The sequence below is a fragment of the Clinocottus analis genome, unplaced genomic scaffold (genome assembly GCF_023055335.1).
Source record: "Clinocottus analis isolate CAN_PGR_092001 unplaced genomic scaffold, fCliAna1.0.p SCAF_2, whole genome shotgun sequence".
NCBI classification, from domain to species: Eukaryota; Metazoa; Chordata; class Actinopteri; order Perciformes; family Cottidae; genus Clinocottus; species Clinocottus analis.
This window is the reverse complement of record NW_027175931.1, coordinates 8510513-8524811: the sequence shown is the minus strand read 5'-3', so window position 1 is coordinate 8524811 and position 14299 is coordinate 8510513. Positions and strand designations below refer to the sequence as shown.

Below are 14299 nucleotides of genomic sequence, written 5' to 3'. Positions count from 1 at the left end.
ACTTTAATTGGCTAAAGAGGTCAAGCTAATCATATTGCGCCATAACGCTTTAACTGGGTTAACACTCTGTTGAGAACGCGACATTTAAGTGAAGTGGGTCACAACAAGGACCAACCACAATGTGAAGCGCTTTTTACTGTTAAGTAAAGCAAACACATACTGTATCAAAAGGCTTTGATCAGCTGCCGAGGTTATAGTCCCTACATGCAGTCTGTGGTCATAGCCAGGCCAGCAATAACAAGTCATAAGCTCTGGCCCGTACAGATGTGGCATTGAATGTCTTTGTTGTAATGGCCAGCTGTTTTTCAGTATATTTCAGCCATTGTGTCTTTCTAAAAAGGGTCACATTAACCACGTTAAATACATATAGGAATAGACAGTACTCTATATTGCAAGTTTTCATTCGGCTATAACTTTACAAATAAAGTTTACAGACCAAAATATCCTGGACAATGCATAGCTGAGAGCTTTACGTGTAGCACCTGAAGGCATCACAGGGAGGCGTTTCCATTGTAGCTGTAACTGCGTCGCTTGCCTGCACAGACTGATTTCTCCTACTCTTCCCCCTCCTCCTCCTCCTCTTCCTCTTATTTCTCACCGCATCTCCCCCACCACCTGCCACAGCAGCGACGCAGCGATGGAGAACCTCCGCGAATGATTACAAGCTCACGCAAGATTTCAATTGAGAGAGGGAGAGAGAGAGAGCGAGCGAGAGAGAGAAAGAGAGAGAGGGAAAGAGAAATAAAACACAAACGAGTAGACAGGTAAAGAAGGAGACGTGGAGATAGAGAAACGGAGAGACGTGCGGAAACAGAAACATATGGTTCGTCTGAAGAGCGGCTGTTTCTGTGGACTGCCTAACCGATCTGAAACTTATTCAACCACCGCGATCCACTCAAAGGCACATTTCATTTCGACACTTCTTCGCATTATTCCTTGTGCGTCTTCTCACCTGCGCGAGACTTCGCGTATTCACCTCTGTTTCATTAGTTTGCACAGGGTGGATTGCGGTTGTTGCACCTCCCTGAACGCGCGCACGCGCACACGCACACACACGCACACACACGGGAACACATTGGTCATCACAAGACGCGGTGCAGCCCACAAAAAGCTTCGTGAGAGGAGGAAATTGAATTAGACAAATCATTCCTACAGAAGAGGAGGACCCGAGCGGCTGGCTCTCTGCGTCCCTTCATTTCCCCGGCTCGCCGTGTCTCCTCCGGGCCCGCCAGGAGTCTCACAGACTCCCCTTCTCTTCTCCTCTCCACCCTCCCCTTCCCCCGGTAACAATGTCTGGACAGACTGTGACCATCCCGGACGACCGGGCGTTTGCCAGCTTCAAGGCGGAGTGCCTGTGCGAGGAAGGCTGGAGCGTGAACCACAACAAGGGGGGCATCACGGTGTGGACCCAGGGTCTGGAGGAGGGAAAGTCCATCCACAAAATTAAGGTGAGACTGTTTCACCGCCGCACAGGGACGAAGCAGAAGAGAGGGACAAGTCCTTAGCATATGTTAAAACAAAGTGTACATTTGATTTATATTTGGAGGAAAGAAACGGACTGTACTGTATAATCCAGGTGGCAGGGGACCTTTGCTAAATGCCCATGTGATGAAAACTGCTGACAAGCTTTAACTGCTCTTTTTGCTGCATGGTAGTTGCAGAGACTTCTACAACACACGAACAGCTTATTGCATTTCAGAGAAATGTAGTCAGATGACGTGGCATATTATATGCTGTCCCTTTTTATAATCACACAAACAAATGGGTGTAATATTCCCAATATGATGCTAATGAATGAATGAAAAGTACTAACAGTGCAACTGTAAAAGCCTGCAGCATGCAACTTTTTTGTAACATCACTGTTTGGTGAACACATCCTGTGTTAGATCTGCTCATCTATTTATACACGTGTACAGTGGCTAAATTGTGAATGTATGCCTGATGCACACCATAAAAAAGCCCCAGTAATTTAGAGAAGTGAGAGCCTCAAGAGTCAGGTTTTCTTCTCTGGGGACTAGACTCCATTATCCTCTGCTAGTGAAACTATTTTCAAGTCTCTACCCAAAAACATATGAGGTAGTGTGTTGAGTATCATATTTCAGCTTACTTTGTTGACTTCAAATTGGTTTTGCATACAATTTTTTTTTTTTTTTTTAACACAGCACATGGAAGTGAACAAAAGCTTAAATGGTGCCATAAACAATACAACTGTCAATGGCTGGAAAGAATAATCAATAAGCTGTTAGTCAATAGACAGAAAAGGTATCAATAAATTCAGTTACAAATTGAAAGTTATTTGGTGGTTACAGCTTCTGCGACTTTAAGGATATGCTGCGTTTCTCTGTTTTAAAATGATTAAAAACATCTTTGGGTTTAATGCCGAAAATATGAGGGGTTAAAGACATAATTTTGGGCTCTTGTAACTTGTGTTGGTCGTTTGTCATGTTTTGTTGGTATTTATGATTAACCAGCTCGAAAACGTCACTCGAGTCCAGTTTGAGATTAATTCAGTAACACACGTTACAGTATGGAAAGTAGTTCCTCCTTTGTTTATTTAAGCTAATGTGAAATAACTTGGTTATCTAGTCAAACCGCAGTCGTGGCAGTTTGTTTCAAACGTGAATGTTTGCGTTGGCAGTCGATGTGGAGGCAGGAATGACTGCATCACTTTAAGATGTGGAAAAACTGCTGTGTACAATCTAACACAGTCTATTTGATCCTGTCATTATTAATTATTTATTAGTGTTCCTGGACAGGGACCAACATGAACAAAACTAATTCAGCACATTTGTGGCATGAACATATTTGAATAGGAATTGATGATTAAAAAAATGTGCACACACATTAAGATAATTAAAATATTTTAATAATAATTAAATATTTAAAGAAGATAAGGGGATGTATAGTGTATGAATGTATAACAACCTACTTAGAGTTGAGGATTCATACATACTTAGGTCATATATAACTACTTGAATAACAGGTGTAAGATTTTCATTCAAACAACATGGACAGTGTGCCTGCAGTGATCATCTAGCCACCAAATCTATTAGCAGTTGGGGTTGACAGCCTGGAGTTAAACGTTATTTCTTTGCTATACGTGCGATTCACATTGTCAGTTACCACTACAGTCTCCACTAAGCCTCAGACCTGACTGACTGGCCATGCAAGCTTAACTGGCTCAAAATCTACTGATCTAACATTCTGATTACTGTAATTTTACACTGGGATACATTGGCCATTGGGTAAACGTGTGTGTGTGTGTGTGTGTGTGTGTGTGTGTTCCTGCTGATATATCCGGGTCCGAAGAGTGGGAGGAAGGCACCAGGTGTTTACTTTGTTAAATAAAGTGGAGTGTGTGCAAGACAGGGTGTGTGTCTGTTCATGTGGGTGTGCAAGGGCCACAGCAGCAGAGGGATTTCCCCAGCCCCCGTCTATCTATTGTATCTGTCCCTTTGAAGCGGGGTCTCTCTTTTGCGTGTGTGTGTGTGTTTCTGTGTGCATGATTCCTCAGGGTATGTCCCATGTGTGCCAAAGGAGAGGAGTATCATGCCTGCATCAGCTGGGTAATACGTGTGTGTTTTTGTGTGCGTGGGTCCGTGCAGTAGTTCAGGACAGGTGTGTTTCCTCGGGACAGCTCTGCAAACAGAGAAAAGTAGAAAGTGCACACAGACACACATTAGGAGTTTAAATAGGGCTCATATCTATACCTGCCACTTTTATCTTTATGTAAATTTGACAGTTACAGGAGCTTTATTTTGCTTGGTTACATTATTCTTTGACTCTTGCGTTCTTTCAGTCTCATACACAGAACGAGTTTTTAACCAAACTCTGAGATTGCACAAGTTTATTTATTCCTTCTCACAAAATGATTACGTGATTCTAGTGATGGGGAAATAAGGCAGGTGTTGTGTATAGATCGTTTGTGTGTGTGTGTCTGTGTGTGAGTGTGTGTAGGGAGGGAGAAGGGGGGGGGGGGGAACATGCAGCAATGCCACAGATACTGCTCTTCTATTTATAGATGAAATAAAAGCATGCTGATGAATGTTGAGCATTAATAGGAGAGAGAGAGAGAGAGAGAGAGAGAGAGAGAGAGAGAGAGAGAGAGAGAGAGAGAGAGAGAGAGAGAGAGAGAGAGAGAGAGAGAGAGAGAGAGAGAGAGAGAAAAGTCTGGCAATCATCATTATCATTAGCAACCTAATTATCATCAGCCCCGTTATCTTCCTTGCCGGTGCCATGTTCATCAATAATAACGTTAGGTTTCACAGTGTAATCACAGCTGTGACCGTCCAGATCATATAATTTATCAGCATGTGACTCCACACACAATGCACATGCACAATGTGTGGGTGTGTGTTAGTGTGTAGATGGTTTTTGGTACTGTGATAGTTTGCAAAACTGTCGGACTGCCTCTCTGTCATGCACACATACACACAAACACACATGCATGCATATAGTGGAGACTCCCCGGGTTTGCTTTCTCGCTACTGACACACAGGGAAACCCGGCTCTGAATCACACGTCAGGCACTCTTCCATTTCCTTTTTTTTGTGTTCGTAATTGTCTTCTGCAATCATGTATCAGCAACCAGAGGAGCACACAACAAGAGTACGGAGCAAGGAATGGAAGACAGTGGCGGGGAGTTGGTGAAGAAGAGTTGGTGAGACAGGGAATAAGGAAGAGGATGAGTAGTAGGCGGCATGGGTTGGATGTGCAAAAGTCAGAGGACATGGGTGTTCTTTTGAGTGGGCAGTGGGCGCAGTGTGAACTCGGACCTGCCATGCAGAAAAGACTCACCAAACCATACGCACACGTATTGTTTGTCTACCTACATGTGGGCCTCTTTGTCTCCCTCCGTCTCTGCTTCGTCTCTCTGAACTCCCTTTCACTCGCCTCTATCTCCGTCTCCTTGCTTCATCTGTTGACTTCACTGAATTAGTGTATAATAAAATTAGGCACCCATGTACTGAGCTGACTGTAAGTCTTCATTCTGCACTGAATGTGTTCTGCTCCCTCTCGTTCTCTTCTTTTGCCTTTTTCATTTGGTCGTCCTTCTTCCTTCTACTCCGGTTTCAGTTTGCCTGTGAACACAACACATTCTTTATTCTCTCTGGTCTTTGCTGACCTACAGGTCCTCTCCAACCTGTCTACGCACGGATATCAAATATACAATCATTATTTGCGCATGGTTGCCTTTTGTAGAAATAATCCATTGCAGTGTTTTTTTTCTTCTGTTGAGGCAACAAACATGGCTTTGGCAAAGTATATTTTGAAAACCCCATCATACTATATATACTGTATGTGTTGTTGTACTTCCAGTATGGGGAGTTCTTGCTGCAGAGCAAGAAACAAGCCTTTCATTTGGTAACAAGCAAAGCGTCAGCAGTAATCCCAATGCATTATTGTTTCCCTGTAATATTCACTCAGTCATCTCTGGGTAATAACAGAATATGTGTGAAAACGTTGAACTACTGTCTTTAATATTTTTATTTTAGGTACATCAGAATCAGATGACCTTACGTTTATAAATGACATTTGAACAGTCAATACATTATTTTTTTATAATCTTCCTCATATTCTAGTTTATTAATTACAGTGCTGGAAACTTTACTTAATTACAAGTTTGTATACGACAAAGTCCCATTCACACACTGATGGTTGGAGCTACCATGCAAGGTCGACATCAGTGCCTAAGACGAGCCTAAGACGAGTGTGATTGGTTAAAAGAAATACAAACAAGCCGGAGTGTTATTTCCCCTATAGCAGTGTTTGCAGCCAGACCTCTATTTTTTAGTGCTGATACAGTTTATGGAGACCGGTTTGACTTTGCAAGAATTTTTTTTGTATGCCGCCTTATGGAGGTGCAAATTCAATTATACTGCATGTCTTAGCATCAACGCCACATGTAGTGGTGGTGTTGTTCTGGACTTGTCATTATTCTAACTATAAAAGGCATCATGAAAATAAACTTAATGGCATAACAGCTGTATAGGATTGTACAGGTGTACCTCACGGCCACTGAGTGTCCACGCTTGGATAAATACATCAACAACAGTGTAATTGATCACATGCAGCTTTAGTTGTCAGATAAATTGATTAGAAGTATAAAAATGCAGGAATTTAAACACTCAAGTAAAGCAAGTAATCTAATGAAACATTTAGTTTTATTTCTGTCCATTATGGTTCCCAGTATCTGACCTCAAAATCATGGGTTCACAGAGACTAAGTGGACAGTTTGCATTTCACTTAGCTCTTTCCATTTCTATTATTTTACAGCGAGGCTGGTTGTGAAGCGCTGTGAGATTGTGGCCATGGCTACGTAAATTAAATTTAATTTGACTGCAGCAACACGTTGGCATAGCTCTCACAATGCTTGAATTTAGGAGGGAATAAAAAAAATGTCTTGAATAAATGGGTTGGAAGCCAAAATGAGATGTTGAGATTTAAAATGATATCTGGTCTCAGGACAATTACGTCAATTCATTTGGGGCTTTTCTAACATGGTGCCCTTTCTGTGTGTTTAATTGATAAGCCTGATAAGCAAATAGTAATATGCTAAACTAAGACGATCAAAGCTAAGATGTTAGCATGCCGACGTTAGCACCACTGTGCCTAAACACAGCCTCACAGCTGTTAGCGTGGCTCTCGACCCGTAGTCATGTTATAACTTATTTTACTCTTTCATAACAGAATTAAATTGAATTAAAGGCTTTTGCAGATATCATATCTGAATCAGCACTTCAGATAAAACATTTTAAAGTGAAAAGTGCATATTTTGGGCTCTTACACCAAAGAGCGCTCCATAGCCAGACAGAGTAAGGTTGGTGATCATTTTCTTTAACTGAGGCCTCAGCGATCAGAAGTTTGAACTCCCCTGGGCTCATTCGTAATGGGAGTTACAATCGTTTGGGACAGACACCCACCCGCAGTCAATTTATTACTCATTACCTCTTCTTTTTTTTCTTTTGGGCCTCTCATAGTTACTCTTTATGCCTCTCATCCTCCATTGTTCTGTCCTTATTTGTTGTTCTTATGAAGACTAATTCCACCCTGGCAATTGTAACTGTAGTAACGGCTTCACTCGAGGGCTGCAGGCCTCTCTTTACGCAGAGTGTATGTACAGTGCCATCTACTCCAAAGCTGACGTCGGCAGGAGTCCCTTATGGTTTCATTAAAAGCTGTGACACACTACATCACACTTGTTTCAAATCAACAAAAGGATGCATAAACAATTGAGTCTTCTTTGATTCTGCTTTGATACGTCCATATCATTTATGTGAAGGTTTTTTAAACTAGATTCTAGGACGTGAATGGCCTCTAAAAATCCCTCACTGTCACCTTCACAAAACCATTTGGCAGACTGTGTCTGTGTGTCTGTCTCGATCCTATCGTGATGGTGTTGTTTTCCATTTAAGAGTTTAGATCAGGTAATCACACGTCGGTCGTGGCTTTTCTCTTAATGTTTAAAAAAAAACAAACTCTGACCTCTGACACCTACACACTCTGACCACCTTAATCTAATAATTTACACAGTTATGCCCACAGTTGGGTGTACATGTGTCTGTGTGTTACTTTCAACCTGAGTGTGTCTGAATTTATTGGTTCTGTTTGCACATCAGATTAATATGATTGTGGATTCATGTGCTCGTCTTTGTTGGGTTTTACCAGAGTTTGTATTTGTGTCACACCCTTTATTGGCGTGAACAGCGACAAACTCTACGGCTCTGCTCAACATTCACACTGTACTTTACTTTACATTTATAGAATAAAATCTTGTTTTTCTTACTTCCGACCCCACATAAGAGCTAAAAAAAAAAAGATGCATGATTGCATGCGTTTTGTATTGTAAACACAATAAATCAGAATTAATCAATGGTTTACTTAATTGCCTGAAAATAATCATTCTGTCTCTTTCTGTCTGTCTCTTTTTTTCAGTGTCGGATGGTGTGCAAGGACGTGTCAGCTGAGATCATGTATGACGTTCTCCATGATATTGAGTACAGAAGGAAATGGGACACAAACGTCATCGAGACCTTCGATATCGGGAAACTTACAGTCAATGCAGATGTTGGTTACTACTCGTGTATGTCCCTCACTCGAGTGTAAACATAAGCTGTTCACAAAAAGCTTTCATTTGTCACTAACATGATTAAGTGCTGTGAATGGAAGCACACACACACACACACACACACACACACACACACACACACACACACACACACACACACACACACACACACACACACACACACACACACACACACACACAGGCAATCAACAGCAAAAACACAAAATGACAAACTTTAAAAAATAAATAGAAGTACACACACGAGACTGAAGGACATTGGTACACAAAACACCCCCAGGTGCTTAGCGCATGCTCAAAGTTCTAAGTTCAGCTCGAGTACAATGTCTTTTAATCACATTTATCTTGTATTTGAACAGGGAAGTGTCCAAGTCCTCTTAAGAACCGCGATGTCATCACGCTTCGCTCCTGGCTGCCAATGGGAAAAGATTACATCATCATGAACTACTCTGTCAAACATCCCGTGAGTGCAAACTTACACACACTTGTACACATCAACTTATGTGCAGAGCTTACACATGCTCAGCTGAGGCCCTGCTCATTCTCAGAACTCTGTACATGTATGTTCAAAGGCGCATTGTGAAACGTTGATCCAGTTTAGCGAGCTTAAGGGCGTTGGTCTGGATGAGAAGAAGTCCTTGAATATTTGTGGAAAGGTGTGTTTCTGTCAGTCATTTAACTGCATCCAGGAAGTAAAGAGAGCTTGGCACCTTTTCAAAGAGAGAGCCCCCTCATACCTCCTGCTTTTAACTGTGAGAATGATTGATGTACTGTGTGCTGGCACTGCTTCACTTTTAGTGTTGGGTAGTTAATTTGATTCCGTTGAATACATTGTGTTTTAGTTCTAGTCCTGCTTTTTAAGAACTTGAGTAAAACAAACAGACTGATTACAGAACGCTGAGTGACTTTGAGTTTGGAATCAGGCCAGGCACCTCCGGCTTTTACTTTGGCTGTTTGTCTATGTTTCTTCTTCAACAGGAGGAAGAGAACAAGAACCATTCTGTGTAAAATCTGGTACTCGTCACCTCTCTCTCGGGCTGCAAAAAACGATTAGTTGCGTTATCGTTTCGTCTTCCAATTATTTTCTCAACTCGTATATTGTCCGGTGTATAAAATTGCAAATTGATATGTTCTCAAAGACATTCAGTTTATTATTATATTATGAGGCTAAGAGAAGCAGAAAATCCTCACAACTGAGAAGCTTGAATTATATGATAAATCACTTATCATTATAGTTATACTTTAGTTATAGTTTACAACTTTTTTCTTTCTCATTTTCATTTTCTTCTCTGGCTCTCTGGCGTTTCTGTCTGTATGTCGCTTACTCAGTTTTGTTCATGAATATAATGTTTACAAAAAGATAAGAACTCTCATGTGACTCAGCTGTTGACTTCCGCCTTCTGCATTCCTGCAATAACAAGTGGTTAAGAACATAAGACACTGTGTGTGTGCGTGTGCGTGCGTGCATGCGTGTGTGTGTGTGCATGTGTGTGCGTGTTCCACGTTTGTGTGGGCATGGCCGTGTGTTTGGTTAGCCAAGGTCACTCTATCACTAGAAGTTGAGAGCCTGACTTGTGGAGTGCAGCTTAAGGGATCCTTAGTGGAGTGCTGAGTTTACACAACCACCTCCAGGAGTTAGTCCTCTTATACTGTATACTAATATTTGACACTAAATGAATCTGCATTCTTTCCCACGGTTTTTAATCTTATATTTGCACAATTCTTTTTAGCAATCATCCTTTTGAGATTTGCCACTGCCCCATCTAACTTGTTCTTGCAATAGGGGTCTATATTTATGTTAGTGCTACAGCTAACTTCTGACTACTCAGTTGATCTACTTTTGAGCACCTTTTTCTAGCAGCATGGCTCCAGGTGCAGTGCTGTTATTGGATGGATCATGGAATTTTGTTTCCAGAAGATGAAGGCCACTAACTTTTGAACAATACCTGCAAAACTATTGACATTCCCATCAGCCACAGCTGTTCTTTGTGATGCTGACATAGTAAACTCAGACGGTGAAGATGGTAAACATTGTACTTGCTAGACATCAGCAAGTTAGCATTGTCATTATGAGCATATTAGCATATTGGTGTTATCATTTAGTTCAAAGGAACGCTCTGCCTACAGTAAGTGCGGCCTGATAGTGCTGCTAGCATCCCTGTAGATGCTACTGTATGCAGTGTTGATTCATCATTGAATATATAAAATGACAAGAATAACAAGTGTCACAACAGCCAAAAGACACAAAGTTAAGTAAATGTTCTGTCGATCAACTCATTTCTTATTGTGACTGATCATCAGGTCGGATATGTAGTTTCCTGGTAAAGCGGAAGTGTCAAGACTGTAAAAAGACTGACCATAAAGTCATCGCTGATTTCTAAGAAACCTGTTGATGTATTGAAAGCTGTCACGGTAGTGTCAGCAGAAATCCATACAATGTAGCCTACAAGTGAAGGTGGAGTCACAAGACATATGAGTTAAATAGTTGAGGAATGATAAATCAGTTGTGTGAAGTTTTCCTCTGAAGAAGGTTTCCTGAGCTGACTGCTGCTCTGTGTGCTTCTTAACTCTGCAGTTAAGAAGTGGCCAGCAATGGAATATTCGGCCTTTACGACAGAGGAGTGTGAACTGAATTTGCATCTGAAATTTGACTATGAAGCAGAACATCTGATTGATTGGCAGCAACAAGAAGAACACGCAACATATAAATTACCTCAGAATCCTAATGCTAAATGCAGGGTAATGCTAACCCTGCACAAAGTTGTCCAACCATTGGACAGATTGACAAAAGGAGCTTACAACATTTCTTTTTATTTCGTGTGTGTGTGTGTGCGTGTGTGTGTGTGCATGCGTGTGTGTCTCAGATACATAATGAATTAATGAATTAAATATGAATGATTTTACAGGGTTTCTTCAAGCGTGATGCATGCATGCCCTGAATATGAATGAAATGTTCCAATACAAACCTTTATGTGTACGTTCAAATAAACATAATTTCAATTGAACTGAATTTGTACAGCCCAATCACACAAATCACACATTTGCCTTGTTCATTGCCTCTACAGAAATACCCTTCTAAAAAGGACAAGGTGCGCGCTGTGTCCATTCAGACTGGTTACCTGATCCAGAGCCAGGGACCAACCAACCTCTGTACCCTCACTTACATGGCCCATGTAGATCCACGAGGTAACTAACACACACACACGCAATCAACAGCAAAAACACACAATGACAAACTTAAAAAATAAATAGAAGTACACACACGAGACTGAAGGACATTGGTACACAAAACACCCCCAGGTGCTTAGCGCATGCTCAAAGTTCTAATGAATGATTCATTCTCCTGCCTTTATGTCAATATGAGTCACCATAGTAACCATATGAAGGACATAATCTATTTCACCCTGGTGCCTGGCTGCCTATTTCATCCTGAATGACATGATATGTAATAAAGAAAACTTGAAGTCCCTCTTATATATATCCCCCTCCACACTCCTGTTTTACATTCTCTGTCAATCTCACACTTTTCTCTGTTTTTCTCTGTTCTTGCTGTCTCTCGTTACAGGTTCATTACCCAAGTGGGTTGTCAACAAGTCTTCCCACTTCCTTGCTCCCCGCGTAAGTCTTTTGCAGATTAACACAGATTCTGTGAGTGAGTTGTCGCTTTAGTGACGTGTTAATACACAGGCGTTTATAAAACCAACAATCAACAACAACTAATAATCTCTCCTACACATTCCAGAACTGTTATATACTGTTCCAGACTTATATACTGTTTCATACTGTTTTCAGTATTTGTTTGTCTGTTTGAGGGTGTGTGTGTGTGTGTGTGTGTGTGTGTGTGTGTGTGTGTGTGTGTGTGTGTGTGTGTGTGTGTGTGTGTGTGTGTGTACTTGTTGGAATATGGTAAAGGTTCTCTGGAGAGCAGCCTGTGGTGGAGCAATACCTTGATGATAAAATGGCAAAAGAAATAGCAGCTTAGCAAGACGCACACGTCACACTGGAAATAACCAGGCTGATAACTTCAACACAATAAAAACAATAATAATGTCATGTCTCTGCCTAAAATTCTGATTAATTTATAATAAAAATACAGTACATTATGTTGATACATGAACACGTTCACTTTTTTAAACCAATAGTATGTCATCTGAGCATTGAGCAATTATGAATATTGGCACTGCATTCAACTGCAATCATTTCCTTTTATGCTAATTGTTAATGATCAATCAACAGGTCTATACAAAATACATGTTATCTTACCTTTGTAGTTCTATTTTGTTCTTTTTAAGGCGATGAAGAAGATCAACAAAGCCTGTTTGAAGTATTCAGAGTGGAAGCAGAGACACAACCCTGGCTTCAAGCCCTGGCTCTACCCTGAACAGACTACATTGCCCAGCATCCCGCTCTCTGAGCTCAGCATCCAACATGCTGAGAGCCTGGAGAATATTGATGAGAGCTCCCTGGCTGAGACACAGGAGAGAGAAGACAGCGACTAACGCATTCTCACCCATACACACACAAACAGCAATGCAGGGTTACATGCATGCCCGATACACATCCACAATTACACTTATGTATATGTGATTCTATGTTAAAGTAGGTCTATGCATATGCTGTTGCATATGCAGGCATACTAACAGGCACATGTATATAACCATTCATGCCCATAGACTCATACTTGACCAACTCCATCTCAAACTTACATTCATAATGTATGACCTTATACATGCAACATAGATGCACTCACAGATACACACCCACGCACTCACAAGAAAAGTACTTATGTGTATAAGTCGGTAAAGTCATATTCGTTGTAATCATGAAGACAGCTGTTAGTGTGATTTCATGGCCCTTTAAGGGAAATCAAAGTTTTCTAACCAGGACCTATGCATTTTATCGTAGCAAAATATATTCTCAGTAAGATTTACTGTTGAAATGTTTAAAGACTAACCTGAAAGTGGACAACTAGCTCTGAACAAATTCAAATTTGAAGAGTGGATTTCCGATCAATGCCCCTTTTTTTATCAGTTACAATCTATCTAGTGTACATCTCAGTGCTCCCTCCTAATGATCATGTACACACATAGAGATACGTCATTCATTTAAACTAAATGTAATGCAATCAGACAAGTATACACACCCCGAGTGTCATTCTACCCATGTTGTTGCTCTGTCACTCATTATGTGTCTCCATCACATTTTGTAAGCACATAATAAATATGCAGGTGTGCAGAAGGCAGCTGGAACCCCCAACCTGGAACCTTTTCATACACACACAAACACACTTACAGATTTTACAGACATACTGTCTGCTACTCTAAATAAGAGATGTATGAATGTATGTAGAGTTTGAAAATTAAAAACATATTCCTACAAAGGTTTTCAAATTTCACTGGTGAGCTGAGTCGTTTTTTTTCCTCTGTGTGTGCGTTTTACATGCGTCAGCGCCTCTGCTCGGGTCTGATGCCGCAGGTTTGCATGCTGATGCTCAACTATGGTTGATCTGCTCCCATTTGCACATTGCGTCAGTGACACACACACAAGAGCATTGATCATGACATACAACCTATTGATGATCTTTTTTTTTCCCTCCTGGAAAGTGTGTATGTGTGTTTGTTTGGTTGCATGCTCCCATGCGCTCGCATGTGTGTAGCGTTTGTGTGCGCAGTGGCCTAGATGAGAATTAGGAATCCCCCAATCTGTTGGCATGGCAACTCCGTGATCGACTCAGCACCAAAGGGAGACACAAAGCGGGGAGAGCTTTCCTGTCACAGAGGAAGTGACTTATTGCAGGGTGTCTGCCTCTTCTTCCCGATGTAGGGTCGGACTGAGAGCACAAAGCTCAATGCACCACATGCACGAAAGCTACAATTTCTCTGTTCCCGTGGAAATATTTGACGACATGACACGTCTTGCGTAACACGTACTAACACAGTAACATGCCTTTGAGTAACATTAAAGACCGCATTAAACATTAAATACACAAGATGAGAAAATCATTTGAAAGTCCGTGGATCTGTATGAGTCTCTCAGTGTCCCAGTCAGAGGTGCATAGCGTGTACTGTATATGCTAACCTCATGTTTTTTTTATTTCGCATGTCATCTTCTCTGACGGTTCCCTTTTTGCAACATCCGCCTCTGCGTATGCACCACCTAATAAATTATGAATGATGAAGGAAAGAGTGATGCAAAAAGGCACGAGGTGTATCC

The 14299-nt window shown here is 41.2% G+C and overlaps 1 protein-coding gene across 1 annotated transcript; it reads left to right on the top strand.

Annotated features, from left to right (window-relative positions):
• Window positions 1–613: 613 nt before the first annotated feature.
• stard10 (StAR related lipid transfer domain containing 10) lies at window positions 614–13481 on the top strand. Its single transcript, XM_068585929.1, has 6 exons — window positions 614–1448; window positions 7936–8083; window positions 8446–8549; window positions 11152–11272; window positions 11652–11704; window positions 12379–13481. The coding sequence occupies exons 1-6, from the start codon at window positions 1290–1292 to the stop codon at window positions 12583–12585; spliced, it is 792 nt and encodes a 263-aa protein (XP_068442030.1). The 5' UTR covers window positions 614–1289; the 3' UTR covers window positions 12586–13481.
• Window positions 13482–14299: the final 818 nt, after the last annotated feature.

Excerpts from the sequence above, each read along its gene's own strand:
- stard10 (XM_068585929.1), top strand. The coding sequence starts at position 1,290 with ATGTCTGGACAGACTGTGACCATCCCGGACGACCGGGCGTTTGCCAGC. Across the intron at positions 8,084-8,445 it reads AGATGTTGGTTACTACTCGT|GGAAGTGTCCAAGTCCTCTT; the intron begins GTATGTCCCTCA and ends GTATTTGAACAG. Across the intron at positions 11,273-11,651 it reads GGCCCATGTAGATCCACGAG|GTTCATTACCCAAGTGGGTT; the intron begins GTAACTAACACA and ends CTCTCGTTACAG.